The 13,184-nt window shown below is 42.9% G+C and overlaps 1 protein-coding gene across 4 annotated transcripts in view; it reads left to right on the top strand.

Moving 5' to 3' along the window:
- The first annotated feature begins 277 nt into the window (after window positions 1-277).
- MON2 (MON2 regulator of endosome-to-Golgi trafficking) overlaps window positions 278-13,184 on the top strand; it is a 156,879-nt gene continuing 143,972 nt past the window's right edge. For 2 of the 4 annotated variants that reach the window (XM_048835935.2, XM_048835934.2), the window contains exon 1: window positions 279-531. In XM_048835935.2, coding sequence (XP_048691892.2) covers window positions 421-531 — 111 coding nt within the window. In that variant the 5' untranslated portion in view covers window positions 279-420. Of the gene's footprint in view, window positions 532-12,574; window positions 12,716-13,184 lie in introns of all 4 variants that reach the window. The other 2 variants (XM_048835938.2, XR_007354601.2) reach the window with 2 other exon arrangements.

The raw sequence follows: 13,184 nt of genomic DNA, 5'->3' as shown, positions 1-13,184 counted from the left end.
CTGCTATTTCAAACGGACCGTCGCCCCGGGGTGCAGGGCTGGGGCTGGCCGGGCCCCTCAGGGACACGCTGACGAAAGGCGCTCGGCATCACTTGTGATCCCCCGCGAGCCCGCCTGGGGCGCGCCCGCAAAGCACCTGAGGGGACGGTCTCCCGCCACCGGCAGCGACGAGGGGGCAGCACCTCTCCGCGGGTAGGTTCGCAGCCCCGCTCTCCCCGCCCCCGGGCCGTGCGTGCGGAAGTGGGCCCGACGCGGCGGCGCCGCCGCCCGGGATTGTGGGAGCGGGAGGGGACCGACGGGGAAGGTTTCCGGCGCTTTCGCGCAGACGTGTCCGGCCGCGGCCCCGCGGAGCCAGCCGCTGTCCCGGCCCGTCCTTTCGCTGCTGCCGCCCTCGCCGCCTCAGCGCGGGCCGGCGGCGCCATGTCCGGGACCAGCAGCCCCGAGGCCGTGAAGAAGCTGCTGGAAAACACGCAGGGAGACCTGCGGGGCCTGAGCCTGGAGTGTCGGAAGAAATTCCCCCCCGTCAAGGAGGTGAGGGGCTGGGGGCGCCCTCTCCTCAGGCCCTGGGCCAGAAGGGGGTGGGGCAGCGTCCCGTCTCACCCCCTGCCCAGGGAGCCCCCTCAGCTAGGCCGGCGCCTGGGAGGGGCAGGGGGGCCCGGGCTGCGGTGTGCGTGAGTGCGTGGTGGGTGTGCTGAGCCCGCCAGTGCTGGGCCGGTGCCGGGTGCGGGCTGGTAACCCGGGTTGTGTTGCTGACAGCTTGGGTCTGTCTTTGCTCGGGTTTATAAACCGTCGGGAAGCTCTGGTGCTTCGAGTTGGATTTGGAACTTTTTAAGCCTAGTCTCTGCCCAGAGGTGGGTGTTCGGGGGGGGAGGGCTGGAGTTTCGTTCAGACTAGTTCAGCAGCTGAGCTCACGTAGTGTGTTGAAAAATGCTACTTGTCGTCCCCCCGTCCCACCAAAAAAGTCTTATGGACTTTTCATAATCAGTTCAGGTGAGGGTTGAAATATGAAATTTAGCAGGGAGATAACCCTTAGAAAGGAGAAATGACTGAATGATTTGATGAAATTTGCCTGAAGCTTGCCTGAGTTATGAGGCTTTGCACATTTTGCACATATATTGTAAATATTTAACAATAGCAGTATTTTTAACAGGAGTCACCTATGGTAAAAGAAAGGGAAGGTAGGCTGCATTAGGTGCATATTGCTAATTTAGGCTCTGGTACTATGGGGGCAGATCCCTCTGCTTCCATGGCACCCCATTGACTTTCGTGCGGCTTCATATATATACAGGGTTCCAAATTCGCAGATCTAGTTGTGACGCTGAGGTGTTATCTGTGGAGTGGATGTGTACATCTCCCCAGTGAAGTTTGTCTCCAAATTCAGTGTAGTTTGTTCAGAACCACTGAAATCTTTGTCAGCAGGTAAAGTTATCCATGATGCCAGGCGCACACTAAGAGAATCAGAGCTCTTCATGAACTCTTTCTTTGGGCATGTGCTTTACGTATCAACAAGTTGTTTTCATTTCAGGTGAAGGACCTTATTTTCTTAAAAAAAAAAAAAAAAAAAGCTTTGCTTTTTTTATTCATGAAATTTCTACTTTAAGATAATAAATTTGGTTCCATTTTGAAATCAAAATTAAGGTTGCAAATGCAATCTTAGACATCGTCAACTTCAAAATCATGCTTGTCTGAATTTTTTACCTCCTTTCTTAACGTGTCAAGATTACTATAGCTGAAAGAGAGAGGATTTTCCTTTTTTTATTATTTTATGCATTTAACAATATTTTGTGTGTAGTTAGTTTTTCCTTATTTCACCTTGGTAGTCTGTCACTTCCCATTTTTTGTGGGTTTTTCATACACAAACAAGAGGAGGAAAAACACACTTAAAACCGTAAAAAGGATTGTAAAACCACAAAAACTGAAAGGTTGTGTTACCTGAAACAGCTAATTTCTTTTGACTACATTGACAGTGTCTCTTTAACTCTGCTTCATTTTGCATATGTAGTAATGATGTAGTCTCTAATCACATGATCATATATCTCAGATAATACCATGTCATAACAATTTTTCATTCTCATTGTAAAGTGCTTAGTGCAGGGGTTCTCAAACTTCATTGCACTTTGACTCCCTTCTGACAGTAAAAATTACTACAGGACCCCAGAAGGGGGACCGAAGCCTGAGCCTGCCCAAGCCCTGCTACCCTGGGGTGGAGGGGCAAAGCCAAAGCCCCACTGCCCCAGGCCGGGGGGCCAAAGCCGAAGCCCAAAGGCTTCAGCCCAGGCAGGGGGCCTGTAACCTTAGCCCTGCTGCCAAGGGCTGAAGCCCTCGGGCTTGGGCTTTGGCCCTGGCCCCCAGCAAGTCTAAGCCAGCCCAGGCAACCCAATTAAAATGCGGTCGCAACCCACTTTGGGGTCTCGACCCATAGTTTGAGAACCTCTGGCTTAGTGAATGAAGCAGAACTAATTGTTAAACATTTTGTCTGAAAATTAATCTATTTGTCTGACTTAGAGTAATACCCCAACATGTGACGTTGCATGGGAATCCAGGTTGCAGACATTTTTTTATGATATACTGTTTTACTTGAGAAACAATATGTGATCATATATGTTTGCATTGTTGTTGTAGTTACTTCACCTTGAATGGTATCTTAGAATATGTATATGCAGCGTCGTCCCAGGTGGGCGAGGTAATATGTTTTATTGGACCAACTTCCGTTGATGAGAGAGACAAGCTTTCAAACCACACAGAGCTCTTCTTCAGGCCAACTTCTCTCTCACCAACATAAGTTAGCTCCAGTAAAAGATTGTACGTACATCACCCGCCTGTGTCTCTTAGGTTATGTTTTAACTACTTAGGGATTATATTTAGTTGTGACGCTATGGGTATGTATACACTGCAATTAAAAACCCGCGGCTGGCTTGTCGCTTGTGTCAGCTCACTCGGGCTAAGGGGCTGTTTAATTGCAGTGTAGATGTCTGGGCTTGGGCTGTGGCCCAAGTTCTGGGACTCTCCCACCTCACAGGTTCTAGAGCCCGGGCTTCAACCCGAGCCCAAACATCTGCATTGAAGTTAAACAGCTCCTTACCTCAAGCTCCAAGCCCCATGAGCCCAGTCAACTGGTACGGGCCAGCCATGGATTTTTAATTGCAGTGTAGACATTACCCTATGAGAACGTTTCCCAGACCTGAAGAAGAGCTCTGTGTAGCTCAAAAGCTTGTCTTTTTCACCAACAGAAGTTGGTCCAATAAAAAATATTACCTCAGAGAATCATTGTGTTTGCTAATCTGTGAGGTTGAGAAACCTTGGAATTGCTTCAATTATGAATAGCTATGGCATGAGGAGGAGAGAAATCATGAAACACACTCTTCATCTCCCCCCTCACCCCCACCCCCAAGTCTTAGATGCTTTTTCACAGCATATGTAAGAGCATGTATCCTGAAGCTCCAACAGTTCAGCCAGCATCATTATCCTTTATTCTAGGCTTATACGTTTTTGTAGGAGACCAATAGAGGTGTACCTGGTGATTTACTAGGTGATGTCACTTACAATGACATTTGATTCTGGGCAAAATGGGTTGTACAAAAAAACAAACAATCAAAAATTCTAATGCCTTGAGCATACATTGCTGGCAATATTTTGGGTATAGTTAATGTGCTATACTTAACCTTTCTGTAATTCAGGTGTTCTCAAACTTCATTGCACCACAGCCCCCTTCTGGCAACAAAAATTACTACATGACCCCAGGAGCAGGGACCAAAGCCTGAGCTTGCCCGAGCCCTAGTGCCCCAGGGCTTCAGCTCTGAGCAGTGGGGCTCGGGCTTTGGCTTCAGCCCTGGGCCCCAGCAAGTCTAATGCCAACCCTGGAGACCCCATTAAAATGGAGTCGCAACCGACTTTTGGATCCTGATCCACAGTTTGGTAACCGCTGCTGTAACTGAATGGAAAAAACATCAATTTGCTATTGAAGTTGACATTCAGACTGTACCTTGTGTTTTTTTCATTTTTGGCTGTGTCATGTAATGGTTTACAAGTCTTATTCGTATCTATAGATTTACACTATTACACAGAGGTGTTTTGAAAATGAAAAATGTATTCTGAGGCCGAAGAATGATGTGATGATCATAAAGTTGTGAAATGCCTCATCAGTTTTTATTGGCAAAGTTAATTACACTGATGCAGAATTTACTCCAGTTTACTACAGAATTCTATTTCTGTACTATAGTATAGTACAGGTCTATATACAATATATATGTTTATCATTTGCTATAATTATTATTTTGTTTTTAACATATTAGGCTTGGTAGTCTTTGTCCTTTTTTGGCAGGAAGTAAATACTTAACTTCTAAATTTGGATTGAACTGCATGGTATTAATAACCCAAAACACAACTAACCACTATTTGAACCTATAGGTGTTGCAAAATGATAATGAAAATAATGCTGGGTGTTAGTGCAAAATGAACTGATAATGTTATTTGTAATTATTTAATCAGAGCGAATGATCTGGCAGCAAATAATTTGGCAGGTGTGCTACCAGTACTATAGAGTTAATATTAAACAACATGCTTATTTGGATTTGGCAATTACCACGTTTTTAGCTATTAGGGAATTGGAATTAGGAATATTGTTTTATCCTGGTGTTTAAAATAGTTATTGGATTAATTTGTGTGACCACTGACTTTCTAAGTATTAGAAGAAATATAAGAAATATAAGTTAAGCAACTTCAGCTACACAAATAACGTAGGTGAAATCGACATACTTCAATCGACTTACCGTGGTGAGTTAACTGCTGCCTCTCCCCCATCAACTCTCCCTGCACCTCTCGCTCTGCTGGAGTACAGGAGTTGACAGGAGAGTGCTCAGGGGTCGATTTATCACGTGTAGTCTAGTTTGACTCATCTAGACGTGATAAATCAATCCCCACTGGATCCATTGCTGCCCGCTGATCTGGCGGGTAGTGAAGACATACCCTCACTGAATTTCATCCTATTTTGTCCACATCATTTTGAATATGAATCCTATCCTCCAAAGCACTTTCAACCTCTCTTAGCTTGGTATCATCCACAAACTCTCTATACAATTATCTAAATAATTTATGAAGATATCGAACAGAACCAGATCTAGGACTGATCCCTGAGAGACCCCACTAAATATGCCCTTCCAGCTTAACTGTGAACCACTTATAACTACTTTCTGGGAATGGTTTTCCAGTCAGCTATGCACCCACCTTACAATATCTCCATCTAGGCTACATTTCCCTCGTTTGTTTGAGACATTTATGTGAGACAGTACCAAAAGCCTTACTAAAGTCAAGATATCACATCTTCTGCTTCCCTGATAGCCACAAGGCTTGTTACCCTGTCAAAGACAGCTATTATGTTGGTTTGACACCATTTGTTTTTGACATTTTGACAATTTGCTGTTACTTGTCACCTTATTTCTAGGTGTTTGCAAATTGATTGCTTAATTATTTACTCCATAATGAGTGAAAGTAAAAAGGTTCTATTGGTATCTCCTGTATTTTAGGGTGACTTCTGCTGAAATAACTTGGAACAGCAGACATTAGGGAGTAAGTCATTGTTCAAATACTCTTTCTTTTCCTTGCTTTCTTTGTCTTGTTCCAGACTGTCCCTTAACATAAGTTAGAGAAAAGGAGTACTTGTGGCACCTTAGAGACTAACAGATTTATTTGAGCATAAGCTTTCGTGAGCTAGAGCTCACTTCATCGGATGCATTCAGTGGAGAGACATGGTGAGCGAGGTAATCTGTTATTTGACCAACTTCTATTGGTGAAAGAGACAAGCTTTTGAGCTACACAGAGCTCTTCTTTCCAGACCTGAATTAACATAAGCTGCCATTCTTGAATGGTAGTACTTTCCCAGTTGAGTCAGCGTCTGCATGAATTGAAATGGAATTACACAATTTTAGAGTAAGTTCAGATTACTGTATTTGAAAGCCACTATGCAAGAATGCAGCCAGAGTTGTGGTGAAAGGAAATCCTGCAGGATAACAGGAAAATGAAGGAGGACATAGAATTCTCACTTACAAATTAACTCTCTGCATGTATTTTTTTTAACTGATAGTTTTAAATTCATTTCTATTCATAGTTGTTTGAAATACCTTCAAAAAAAGCTTAAAATATTTTTATACTTTCCATATAACAATTTTTTCATCCTTGTGTCTGATTGTGTTCCTTTCTTCAACGTTAAATGTTTAATTCTCCTGGTGTCTCTTGTTCACCCACCTTTCTTACCCACTTTCATTTGGAATGGAGCAGAAACGGACATAACTGCTTTTGTTGATGAGTTTCTTTGAGTTTTATAGAACTTTTCAGCCTGCTAAAATATTGTTTTGGAATCAGTATTGTAGACTGATATCACCACAGATCTGGGGAGAAGGTTAGGGCCTATTCTGCAACCATTTATTCATATAAATAAATCTTGCTTCAGCAAGTAGTCCTATTGACTGAGTAAGGGTTGAAGAATTAGGCCCTGAACTGCTGTAGGACCAAGAAAGGGAGTGCAAACTTGGTGGGGGTGGGAGGGTTGTTTCATTACAGTGGAAATGATATGGTTTTGCTGTGCAAAAGGGCAGAATTGGGTGAGCCTCTTCATGAGCTCCTTCTGTGTTGCTTTGAACAAGGAAATGTGGGAGGATCGGGAGCCAGGCTTATAGATGTGTCACTATACACACAAAATGGTTCCACAACAGTCCTTTGTAGTAGTTGTAACAATAATACCTAGCTGTTATATGGCATTTTACATCAGTAGATCTTAAAGTGCTTTACAAACCAGGTCACTATTGTTATCTCTGTTTGACAGATGGGAAAACTGAGTCAGAGAAGTGAAATGGCTTGGTGAAGGCCACAGTCAGCTAACTTTAGAATTAGGGACTTCCTGACTCAACTTTAGTGCTTATTTTTGTGAACCATCCTGCCTCCTGTCCATCAACTCTGTCTTAAGTGTCACTCGAGTTAAAACTCGAACTTTGATTGAGAATGTTGCCAGCCTTTGTTGGTTTGTAAAACTTCTAACATTTTAAACATAATGGTAGGGGGAGCATAGGGGGAAGCCTAAATTCTTTCCATTGTACTGTAACAGGTAGGCAAGGCCCTTCAATTTTTTGTTTTTATTTGTCTAACATTTCATGGGAATTTATTAGTGCTTGTTACAAAAATTTTAAAAAGTGAAAATTACTACAAAAATTAAATTCACAGCTTTCTGGGTAAATATCAAGGTTAATATTGGGAGACAGGAGAACAGAAAGAAAGCAACAACTAGAGAAAAATACAAATATTGAAAGTAAAAGCAGTTTAATGATGTGATTTATTTCATGATCTGTACATTAAAGGTATGTGCATATATGCACTTATATGGATGAGTCTTCCACTACATTGCCGTACTTTAATGATAGCCTTGCATTTACACTTAGATTAATTTATTAACATAAATATATCTTCCTAATGTTGTGTTTTGGATTTTTGTCATACTCAATATTTTTGTGTACTTGAGTGTTCCACAATTTGGGTGAAAATCAGTAAAAATTAAATAATGGCTTTTATAAACCCCGGAAATTTTTTTGATTAAAAATTTGTAAAAAACTGAAAATGAAAGACCTTACATGTAGGGACAATAGATCATGGCCAACATCTCAATATACACGCAGAAGGCAACAAGTCACCAGAGAATTGTGCTTTCTGTAGCTCACATCATCAGGAAGACATAATCTCATTCTGCATTAACTGTAGCTTCTGAATGGTCTTCAAATATAACCCCATGCCAAGCATGTTGTGGTAATCCAGTCAGAACCTGTACAAACATACATAGCTATTGCATCTTCCACACTGAAGTTTGGAGGCACAAATGAAAATATATCAGACTCTTTGAATGAGAAAGATGAGAGAAAAAATCTCTTCAGAATCTCACATTTATCTTTGTGCAGATAAATGATTGTCTAGTGCCAGTCTTTGGTGTTTCTTCAGGTAGGAGTATAGTAGTTTGAACAATCCCTCCCACTCACCAGGACCATAAGTGTGTTGGCTGGATTGTGTAGAAGATGGTTTCAAAGACTGCTGATAGTATAAAAGAACTAGATGCCTGATCTCTGCCCATAACTACAAAGTGACTAATGTATTCTGTGTGCCATGCCAGGGAAAAAGCTAGAATAAAAGGGGCCAGGGGAAATGACTAACCTCCCATTGACTTCTGTGGGGCCAGGATTTCACTGTAGATTGCACCAAAATGGCTTCTCAATAACTTATTTAAAATCAAAAGTTTAGAAACATGTCTGTAGAACTAGCAAGATTACCAGCATAAAGAATTCTTCATCATTGGCCTAACAACCATTTGTTTGAGGAACCTGGCACCTAGCATTCCCTTTTCTTTTCCCAAATCTTATACTTTGTTCTTGTACAACATTCAGAGAATTGAACCATTTTATTTTATCCGAGCAGCTAAAACATTTTGTCTGTGACCTGGCCGCATCTTTTCCAGGTTCCTTTGCACCAACATCATCCCCTTCCAATCCACACAAAATGCAGCTGCTAAAATTATCTTTCTTGTCTGATAATACTAACATTTAGATCAGAGGTGGGCATACTACGGCCCACGGGACCATCCTGCCTGGCCCTTGAGTTCCCAGCCGGGGAGGATATCCCCTAGCCCCTCCCCTGATGTTCCCCCTCCCTTGCAGCCTCATCTCGCCGCGCCGCCAGTGCTCTGGCCCGCTGCTCCTGCTGCACAGCGCGGGTGGCGTGGCTGCCAGCTCCTGCTGCTCTGAGTGGCATGGTAAGGGAGCGGGGAGCGGAGGTTGGATAAGGGGCAACCCTAAGGGGATTGGATAAGGGGCAGGGGACAGGGAGCAGGAAGTGGTTGGATGGAGCGGAAGTTCTGGGAGGGGGCGGTCAGGGAACAGGGGGGTTGGATAGGTGTGGGAGTCCCAGGGGGGCCTGTCAGGGGGTAGGGGTGTGGATAGGGGTTGGGGCAGTCAGGGGACAAGGAGCTGGGGGAGGGGTGCATAGGGAGTGGGGTTCCGGGGGGCAGTCAAAGGACAGGGAGCAGGGGTGTTGGATGGGGGTGGGTCCTGGAAGGGGGCAGTCAGGGGGTGAGAAGTGGGAGCGGGTGGATAGGGGGCGGGGGCCATGCTGTTTGGGGAAGTACAGCCTTCCTTACCTGGCCCTCCATACAGTTGCGCAATCCCGATGTGGCCCTCGGGCCAAAAACTTTGCCCACCCTGATTTAGATTGTAATTATTAGGTTTCAGTGTTGGCACACCTTTGATATTTGAGCAGATCATACATCTGTTATACTTTTTTTTTTTTTTTTGCAGCCTGTGTGCAGGCTCAAGAAGGTATTATTTCAGTTTACATTTGGCTCATGTTTAGAATGCTTTGTTCACAACCTTAATAGCTGCAGACTTGGACTTGAAAAATTAAATTCTTCTTGGGTTTTGCAGCAAAGTCTACAGCTATTGAAATCTACTGGGCCCTAAAATAGTAGAATAATCTGTTTTGATGATTCTTGAGAAGACAGGCTTGAGTAAATACTTTGTGTTTCAGAACGCATTATGAATGATGAAAAGTTTAAAACATCTGAATGCGAATATTAAAAAATTCAGAACACATTTGGAAGTAAAATATGTAGCTGGAATGATGTATAAAAGCAAAGCTACAATAACATTTTCTAAGAAAAAGCTCTAATTCAGGATATCTGTGAGATTTACTATTATGGAAATATATATGCATATGATTGGACATTTCTGCATAATAGTCACATCATTAATCTCATTTCCCATACCACAGTCATATCTTGAAATAGTGTGAACACATTGCTGTTGTCTTATTTATTTATTTTAATATGGCAATATACCTATCTCATAGAACTGGAAGGGACCTTGAAAGGTCATCGTGTCCAGTCCCCTGCCTTCACTAGCAGGACCAAGTACTGTCCCTGACAGATTTTTGCTCTAGATCCCTAAATGGCCCCCTCAAGGATTGAACTCACAGCCCTGGGTTTAGCAGGCCAATCCTCAAATCACTGAGCTATACCCCCCTATCTGCAATAAAGTAATGACTTATAATTTATGGTCATTTTGGGTCATTTTGTTGAATACAAAATGAAAACTACACTTTAAACAAGAGTCTGTCTTCCTAACTGGGGGCAATAAAACAATATCCAATCACTGGACAAGAGAAATAGTGTTAAATTGGCAAAAACTGCTCTTTTTTTAATCAAACAGTACGTGTTATAGTAAGTATGAAAATGATCCTAAATAATATTGAACATCCCCATCCAGTCTTAATGTTTAAATTGCAGTGTGTGTAATGTTTTACTACCATAAGCTATCAGCACTGAAAGTGCTAAAGGCCTTTTTTTTTTTTTTTTTTTTTTTTTTAAGAAAAGAGAGAGAGAGATTGATTTTGATTTCACTTTTCTCTAGTAAGAGCTATAAACCTTAAGGCAATTTTGAGGCTCTAGAGGTGACCCAGCAGTCTAGTCAAATTGCTAAGACACAAATTACCATTTAAATTCCTGGTGGTAGAGATTTTTTGAAATGCTTTCTTTGTCCCAATTATTAAGTCTGAGCAACTGGAGGAGTTGGTGTCACATTGCATCCTTTGTAATATCAGACAAATCTTGAATAAAAGCCCACAACCCTTACAGGTATTTTCGCTAATATCTTAAATATTTTGTTTGTGGGCATTTTTAGTTGCAGGTTGATGGAAGTTGCAGTTCTTTACTGCATATGCTAGACATAGTCACAGGCCTGCTAGATCTATTATAAGTTCACAATCTCTTTGCATATCAGGAAATTAAGGAGCAACTTCTAAGAGTAACTGTAGTTTAGGTTTGTCAATGGTAGGAAGTTTTTGCACATTAACTGTACCATATGGGAAGGAGAATAACTATACCGGTATAAGTCACATTTATACCGATCCATGCTAGTGTAGTGGTCACCAACCCGTCGATTGCAATGGACAGGTCGATCCTGGGGACTCTTCCAGTCAATCGCAATCTTTGGTGGTATAGTGGGGCTGCCACTGGAAGTGGCCAGCACACCCCCGCAGGCAGGGGTCTCCACATACTGCTCCTGCCTGCAAGCAGCGCCCTTGCAACTCTCATTGGCTGGGAACAGGGAACTATGGCCAATGGGATCTTTGGGGGCGGTGTCTGCATAGAGGAGACACAGACCCCCCGTTCCCCATACCAGGGGCTATAGAGGCACGTTGGCCCCTTCTGGGAGCAGTGTGGGGCCGAGGCAGTCAGGGAGCCTGTCTTAGCCTTGCTGCGCTGCCGATTGGGAGCTGCCCATAGTAAATGCTACCCAGTGGGAGGCCACACCCCAGCCCTGAGCCCCCTCCCGGAGCCAGCACCCCGAATCCCCCCCTGCTCCAGCCCTGCCCCCCCTCCTAGAGCCAGCACCCCATACCCCCTCCTGCACTCCAACCCCTGCCTCAGCCCTGACCTGCCTCCCAGAGCCAGCACCCTGCACCCCAACACTCGGCCCCAACCCTCCTGTACCCAAACACATCCCCAGAGCTTGCACTTCTCACCCCCTCCTGCACCCCATCCACCTGCCCCAGGCTCAGCCCAGAGCCTCCTCCCACACTGTAAACTCCTTGACCTTAGTCTGGAGCCCACACCCCCTCCCAAACCGCAACCCCTACCCCAGCCCAGTGAGACTGAGTGAGGGTGGGTTGGATGGAGTGAGCGGAGGGGGTGGGGCCTCAGGGAAGGGGCAGGATAGATCCTGGGTTGCCCTTAGATTCAAAAAGTGATTTTGGGCTTTAAAAGGTTGGAGCCCACTGTACTAGGGCTTTTACTGGTCTAATGGTATCAGTAAAAAGCACCACTAACTGAAATGGTTACACTGGTAAAGCTTTGAAGTGTAGACCAAGCCCTTACTCCCTGCATTCTTTTTTTGGGCTATATCTAAGACTGCTATCAACAGATTGTGTTTACTGTGGTAACTTTTGATGAGGTGGAGAGATCATTGCAACTGATATGAGATTATTGATTCACTTCATATAAACTCAGGCACCCAACAGATTGCTCTGGCTGTGACCAAACAGCGAGAATCTATCTCTGTAATCTAAGGTCCCTGCACACTATATACATATAACTTCTCCCAACCCCCATCTCTTAATTCTTGTAGCAAAATCATGAAATTAAAATCAATAATACTTACTGCATATTCCTGGAATATTCCTTTAGCCTAATACTTCTAGTTTGAGGTAGCTGATTGAGAATACCTAACACTTCAGTCAGTTGGCTTTCCCAGTCTCTATAGTATCATGGGAGTTGGCTCCTATCATAGTAGCATCTGCATATATCAAAATACTAAAATTGCACAAAAATTAAATATAAAAGATACCCCATTAAACCATTACAACTGTGAGTGCTATTCGCTACAGAACATCTGTAGCAATAAAGATCTTATGTTACCACCTTGAAAGCCTGACACTTTACCCTGTTTGAATGAATTTGGTAGAGGAAGATCATGTTTGTGCTATTGACTGCAGTACTTTATCAGCAGTGCTGGCAGTCCTCTGCAACAGAGGCTATTAAACTCTTTCATAGGGTGGACCAAACATGTAACAGATCCTGTGGCCCAGGGACCACCTCCTCCTCCTATCTGTAATCACCAAGACTTCCTGTTTATAATTTGGGACCATATATTGATGTTCTCCGTATTAAAGACACTCGATTCCATATTTCCTGGTAAGTGTATTGAACCACTAGGTAGACAGAGAACAAAGTAACTTAAACTAAAGCTTGTGTGTCATGCTGCATACAGTCAATAATTCTTTTTGATCAAAGTATATATCTTCTATTTTTAAAAAGAAACAAGCAGTGATGCTTTAAAATTAGTTTAATTTGTAAACATACTGGATATATAATAAAATAATTATAGTTAGCAAAGTCATATTATAGCTAGCAAAATAAACATTAATTCTTTCCTGCTAATAGACACTTGCTCATAAATTGGAGTTAGAGCACTAGAAATTTAATTTTTTGTAAACTTTTAGTACATGGTTAGTTTTTCAATAAAATATTCATATATCAGTATTCTTTTGCTTGTTACATGTAGTAATAACAATATAAGTGTAGACAGTTTGATTAGTTTGGGCATTGTTTAGTTTTTTTAAATGATCATCTAACTTACTCTATTTCTGTGAATGAGAAAAAT

The sequence above is a fragment of the Caretta caretta genome, chromosome 1 (assembly GCF_965140235.1).
Source record: "Caretta caretta isolate rCarCar2 chromosome 1, rCarCar1.hap1, whole genome shotgun sequence".
NCBI classification, from domain to species: Eukaryota; Metazoa; Chordata; order Testudines; family Cheloniidae; genus Caretta; species Caretta caretta.
This window is presented reverse-complemented; position numbering and strand designations above follow the sequence as displayed.